At 33.9% G+C, this 7,124-nt stretch overlaps 1 protein-coding gene across 1 annotated transcript in view; it reads right to left on the bottom strand.

Annotated features, from left to right (window-relative positions):
- PDE3B (phosphodiesterase 3B) overlaps positions 5,798–7,124 on the bottom strand; it is a gene marked incomplete at its 5' end in the record, with an annotated part of 82,543 nt that continues 81,216 nt past the window's right edge. The window contains one exon of the mRNA XM_021402127.1: positions 5,798–7,015. Within this exon, the coding sequence (XP_021257802.1) occupies positions 6,789–7,015 (227 nt within the window). The remainder of the gene's footprint in view (positions 7,016–7,124) is intronic.

The following is a 7,124-nucleotide window of genomic DNA, read 5'->3' as shown; positions in this document are numbered from 1 at the left end:
TGGAGCAAATCAAGAATGTGCAATCTAATCCAATAGCTTACTACTACTGCAGCAGATGGCTGCTTGCCCAAAATTTTACATGTTATTTATAACAGCCTATAGTAATGTAACAGAAAACAGAATTCACTTTTTCCCTTGCTGTTTGCACCTGCTGACTTGCTTGTCTATACTAGTACTAAAATCCTTAAGGAAATATTTTTAATTTGTATAAACTGTCTTATCAAAAGCCAAAAAAGAGAATGCTATATATACCTATACACCATGTATTTATATTATATATACAAGAGCTTTTTACATTCAATTAATTTGTTAGGATGATTAATCAAATCAGTCCCACTGCTAGTATCTAAACAAGAGGGTCCACACCAAATAATCTTATGCACTCACTAAAATGATGGAAAACAAGATGGCTCAGTCATTGCTCAGGTCCTTCACAAAATAGGCAATCCAGACAGAATTTCATATGAGCAAGGAATGCAAATTAGGTAGAAGAACCACTGTGGATAAAATACACTAAAGAATTTTAGTTACTCTAAGGTAATTTAATTTCTCTCTAAATGCACCCCAGTTTAAGGAGCCCAAATGCCCACTGGTTGTCTTTAACTTGCACAATAAACTCAGTTAAATCAATAGTGCTGATGGTGAGCATGCACCATAGCATTACTGCATAGGTCTAATTTTTCCAGGAAAAAAAAAAGCTAGATACCTACGAGCTTTCTGGTGTCTATATAGGTTAGGAAGTTCATGTAACTGCTCTTTATGGGACCATAAAAACTGATCTTCAAACCTCCTTGAAGGCATCTTCTGATCTTGTCCCAGTGTATTTTACATTACATAGAGCCATACTATTTCTCTCTCAAGTAACCTACAATCAAAATTGTCACAAGCGAGGGAAATGCAACAAATCTCAACAATGCATTTACTGCATCACAAATGATAGATACAGCCTACAGGATTAGCTGAGTTCTTCATGCTAGAAAAGACCATTACGTATTTGAAAAAAAATAAGAACAATTCCTTGTTGACTGCGAAAAACCTCAGAGCTAAAGCTAAGCTTTATCTAAAAATCCCCTCTTGCTAAAGCTAATTTTCTTTCTAAATATATAAGTTACATTATCTTCAAAAGCATCTGATATCTTAAAATGCCCTCAGTATGGACTTTCTTAAGCTCTACAGAGCCATATAGCATAATGAATATCTAAAGTGTATTAAGTTTTAGCAACCAAAGCTTCCATTATTTATTTTAAACATTTGGCTACTGTCTTTCCACTTATTCATAAGATACATAAGTATCATTTCCTAAGTATATATTATATATTCTATTTTTTCATAAGTATATATTCATAAGTGCATAAGTACACAGAACCTTAACTGTAGCTATGCTTCAAACTTTTATTACAGTTCCCTCCTTCTCCTCCAAGGGATTCTAAATTTCTTGCTCAACAAATAAAAAGACCATTTCGAGTGTGAGATGCGTTACCACTAAATGCTCAGTAAATGAAAACCTTTAAGATTATTTTCTATCATTTGTACATTTTCTTATTGATATTCAAAATTATCCATATGAAATCCCATCTCTAGTGCTAATACTTAAAATAGAGGCCCAGAAAGGAGGTCAGTAAATCACGCAGTTCACTCATCTCACCCAGAAATATATTTTCTCAGAACTGTTTATCAGACTTTATAGGACTTCCTTCATACTCTAAGATAATCTCTTTCAATGAGTCACAACTTTTTCAGTCCTTAGACAATCGTTGTCCTAAACATTATGAACACTGAAAAGATTATTCTGATTATTTTGCTCATTGAAGCAGCCTTATTAAGTACTTAGAGCTTTTGAATGTATCACTGAAGTCTTATTTTTTCTAGACTCAGAGAAATCTCTTGAATTCACTGAATCTTTCTCTTCTCTCTTTAGGCCATGCCCTTCTGTGTTTCTGTTCAGTCTCACTGATATGTATAGGAATTCAATTATCTATCTAATGGACAGATACTTTTCCTGGAGTGTGGCATCTGAAATTAGAAACTGTGTATTGGCAATTCTTCATACTGAATAGAACAAAATGATTACAAACCCATTCTCAAAGATAAAAGCTTTTTCATTCACTTCTCTGACTGAGAGGAAGCTTAGTTAAAATATGCATCAGATAAAATAGCAGTACCACAGAGATTAATCAACAAGAAAGTCCATTTGAATGACCACACATGGGAGAAAGATTTCATGCCTAACTGGCACTTCCAATAAGCAATATCAAATCTTTGGACTTTCTGTATTATAGCTTTTAATCCAAGCATTAGTCTTTGTTTTATACACAAGTAAAATGGAAAAACTTTGATCTCATCCAAGGTGCAAAGGGTTCTGCTGACCTGTAGTGATGAGTCAGAAGTGAATCATCACCTGTTTTTTGGCAAAGTATTTAGAACATGGACAAATCACAAGGTGAACGATAGGAATCATCTGAAACACTATGCCATCTCATCATTTAAAGACTATTGGTTTATTGTTAAAGCATTTCTGTTTCTGCTTTTCTGAAAACTCACAGACAAAACACACGATAGAAAGTTTCTGCTCTGCACAGGCTTTTTAGTCTCCTCAGTTTTGCAGATATTAATGTCCTGCCAGGTAATACAGCCTGTGCATTAGAATCAACCATACACCGCAGTTGCTAACATCTGTGATCTCTTGCGGTACAGAAACCAAAAGGTGACTCACAGTGTACAGATTCCAGAAGAAGCCTTCCAGTCAACCATTTCTGATTGTGTAGTGCACTTTTTAAAGGGTGTCTGCTGCGTTACGTAGAACTATGTGTCAGTCCCTTAAGTGCATTGAACATCCATTATTCAGTATCCTGAATGAATCACAACATAGCACTTTAAGTCTGACAGACATTTCAACCTCAGTACAACAGAAAAGCAGCTTTAGTTTACCGAAACCATTTTCTTTAGCTTAACGCTATTATTAGCAAAACAAGCAATTGCTTTCTACTCTTTTGTTTTAAAGATAACAGAAGTGAGACGAACCAGAAGTATTATTTCAAGCCTGAGCCAGAAATGTCTTAAAAGAGAGTAAAAATGGACAACAAAACAGAGCAATCTGTCTTAATGGTTAAGACTTATAAATACATTCACATATATGTCTCAAGTTAGGAGTTGTATATCTGCTGGATTAATAAGGATGTTGGAGTATGCACACTATGCCAGGAGCATCACTGCCAACTTAAGTGCACTGAAATGTTTATCCTGTAGCAGCTTAGTTCATAAGCTTTCCTTCTTGGGACCTCAGGAATAGATGTCATTACTCTTTTTCATTAAGCAGAAGACAAAATATTAATTGCTTGTGACCCCATTGAACTAAGATCAGATAGATCAGTTAAGACCAGTTAACAGTTGTGTTCTTTTGCTATTGTCATCTCTGAAAAGTCACAGTATGATAATTATAGCAAGTTGAAGGCTTAATTCTGGAGCGATCAGAAGGAAAATTCCTCACTGCAAAAATGAAAGCAATTGATCACCTCATTTGCATTTACACAGAAGAGAGGAAGCTCACTGTCCAGAAATACAATTCTGAGGAAAGCTGGGAAGTTGAATGAAAAAAGTATCGAGTAAAAAATGGTTTTATGTATATAGCAAATAAGATCTTACACAAACATTGTATACTTGAACTCACCTGAAGTAATGTTACACCAGTCCTTCCATTTTGAGTCTTCAACTCACCATCTGACTTTGCTGTGAAGGAATAACTCACAGGAAGAGGAGGCAAGTAGTTGTTTTTGACTGTTTAGTACCACCATGACATCCAAAGGTCTCCAGAGATGTAGAGGCAATTGGCTCCTTACAGGAAACTAACCTCGTAGTGTAGTTCTGAATGTACTGTATTGCATGGGAGCAAGTAATCCAGCCTACGTTGTAGAAGAGGGCAATGAGGAGATGGTAGACTGCCTTGACAGGAAAGGTGTTGTAAAGGCTTTACTTAAAACTGAAAATATTATCGGCAATAAGTATATCTACTGTAGCAGCATAAAACTCAGTGTAGGCTAATTTAGCCTACTTCTTGACCAAACAAGAAGTGAATGCTGTTTTAGAAAATATTTTAAAGGTGTTCTGTGCACTCCTCTGTGCTCCTTACTGTACCTTGGTAGATGTGGAACAGAAGTGTGATCGCTGATCGAAATTAGTTGTAACTTTCCAGTAGTCTATTACCAAAATGAGTGTCACCTACTTTTGTAAGAATAAACAGCCCAAACAACATTCAAATAATTCTCCATCAATATTTTTGGAAGGTTAGAGCACTTCAGTTAAAGTTACCTTCACTTCTGCAAACTGCCCTTAAGTAACCTTTGATGACATTAGCTCCTAGGGAAACAGTAAGTCATATATTACATATGCATAAATAACAGACATTCTAAGATACTTTTGAACACATTCACAACTAAGCATCAAAGAAAGCTACTGTAATTTGAAAATATCTAATTGGACATATATATATTAGGAGTCTAGTTTAATAAATACTGAGGCTCACCACTTTTTCCTGAATTTAAAAATTTCTTCAATATTTCTAAAGAATATAAGAGAAAAGCGGGATAAGAAAGTTGCTAGCAATGTTGTCACCAGATATAACTGCAGTCAACGCTTTAGTAAAAGATAAAATGTTATTTTTACCTTCTTATTGTCTCTTTATAATACTTTTTAATGATACTCTTTTAAAAAGATAACTAAATGGAAACTTGTCGTGCAAAAGACTAACAGCAACTTTAGACAAGCACATCTGCATACTTTTGTCAGTAATAAAGAATTAAACTAAGTAGAACTAAAGTGCCTTTTTTAACATACAAGTACAGAGGCTAAACACAAAATGCTAACAGCGTATTGGAACAAGCATAATTTCTGCAGTCTTGAAATTATTTGCTAGGGAAATATATGAACAGCAAATGTAAAATACAAGTGAATGATCAGTAAGTGCAGCTTCAGTAGTGCAATATTTTATTGATGACAGAAATATCTGGTTTTAACACTGCTCACGTGTTACAAAAAAAAGAAATAAAAATAATTAAAAAATAAAAAAACAAAATAAAATGAATAAAATAAATAAGTGAAGTAAAATTAAAATAAAAAAACTGATAGTAATAACAGTCGCAAAGGGTAATTTGGCACTGATAAGGTAAAACTGAAAAAGCACATATCAGTGGCCTTTGAAAGCAAATCCACAAACAGGTAATTGGGGGAGGGGGGGCAGAATCCTTCTCAGTTATTTAAACTGTCCAAAGAGCAGAATAGATAATAAATCGTGTGAAACAGTGCAAAATAATTTACATAAAATTATCTTAGAAATCTTACATCTTTTTCAAGCTAATGTAAATGTAAACAAAAATATGCTAACATACATTAGCAACGTGCATTTTTTAATGCCATTCATCTGCACAGCATATAAACGCTTAGTATTAAAAAGTGTACTTTAAAGCTAGCTGTATTTGCGGCTTGCATAAGGTGGTTATTTACTTGCAGTTTAATTTATGCATTTTTATTTTTGCAATTAGCACTACAATTGTAATGTTCCTAAGATACCTATATTTGTGTGGATTGTTGATTAAGTTTCTTATTTTAAAACTAAATGATCTAAAATCTACTATATACAGTGTTGTTTATCTTACTATTAGGCTTTACACGAAGTTTTCACATTCTGCTTTCCATGTGTATATTTCTGGACGCACATCAAACTTGAAGGCAATATAAGCTATGTCTGTGATGGAAGAAAAGATGTAAGGCACATTAAAATAGACTAGCCATTTTGAAACACGAGTTTCTATCTTTTGTAAAAAAAAATCTTTAATTCTCCTAAAGTTTTACATACAAAGAATAAATGAAATATGATCTCATTTCTTTACAATTTAATACCAGAAATTGGTGCAAGATAAAATCTATTGTGACGTTGACTTCTTTTTTAAACAGGAACCTGAGTAAGGGCAGGAAATATAGCATTATAACTAGAAGAATAAAATCCCTTAATAATTTAAGTAGCTGAACAGATTTTTAATGTTTTACCACAAAACAGCAAGGCAACAGATGATAATGGCCTCACATTCAATGAACTGTCATGAACACCCACTGCAAACCTGAATATTTTCTGCAAAAAAAAACCAAACCATCATATTATGCACAAGAATAAAAAGCATCATCAAATAGATGCACCTGATTTTTTCTTTTTTTTCTTTTTTAAACCACGAGTATCAAAATTTAGCATTTCTGTCACAGTCCTTGAACAGTTGCTCTGAGATGACTACATTAAGCACGCGACTGCACTGAAGTAGACACCCCACAACAGGCTTGCACTGCAACAGGAATATGGTTTTCATATAGGCACAGAATTTTCCTTATTCATGTTCAAAAACAACATGAAATACACAAGACAAAATTAGAATTCATCAGACATATCCTTGTTAGCAAAACGTTCTTGCAACTTTGGTAACTGAAGTCATTGAATGTTTCTAAAAATTGCAGGTACCTCGAGGAAAATAAGAATTCCATATTCAGCAAGGCAGCATTATATCAGGATATTTTATACCAACTAAGGCATAAAGAACTTCGCATCAGGGTAGACAATACTTAATTTTTGAATAAAGTTTTGTATTCTGTGTGTGAAAGTGCATAGGAGTGGGATTCCATCGGAGCAGAAAGAATCCTCTCACAGTATTAAGGCCTTTCAATTTTAAGTGAAATGCATCAGGCTAAAGTCTGCACAGTGAAAAAAAATAGGACTTCCTATCATCGTACTGAACACAACTGGAGTTTACTCAACATGTCTTTTCTTCTCCTAGCTGTCGCTCATCTTCTTCATCAGCTTCCTCAATAACCTGAATTTCATCTGCTTGAGGTAAAGATGAGATCTCAGTCAGCAGTTTAGCTCCTTCCGCTTTATTTTTTTCTTCTTCTTCAATCGCTTTCTTCCATATTTTGTGATTTTCACTTAGATGGTGTATTAGCTGGCAAAAGATTCGTCTACCTTTTTTTCTTTGAGCTTCTGTAAAATTTAAAGCATTATTATTATTTTTTTTTTTTGAGATTCAAAGAGATTACATTTTACACACACAAAAATAATACCATGTTGAAAAGGAGATGTAAATTTGACC

This window comes from Numida meleagris, chromosome 6, assembly GCF_002078875.1.
Source record: "Numida meleagris isolate 19003 breed g44 Domestic line chromosome 6, NumMel1.0, whole genome shotgun sequence".
Classification (NCBI taxonomy): Eukaryota; Metazoa; Chordata; class Aves; order Galliformes; family Numididae; genus Numida; species Numida meleagris.
Note: the sequence above shows the minus strand (reverse complement) of the source record. Positions and strands in the feature narration are given on the sequence as shown.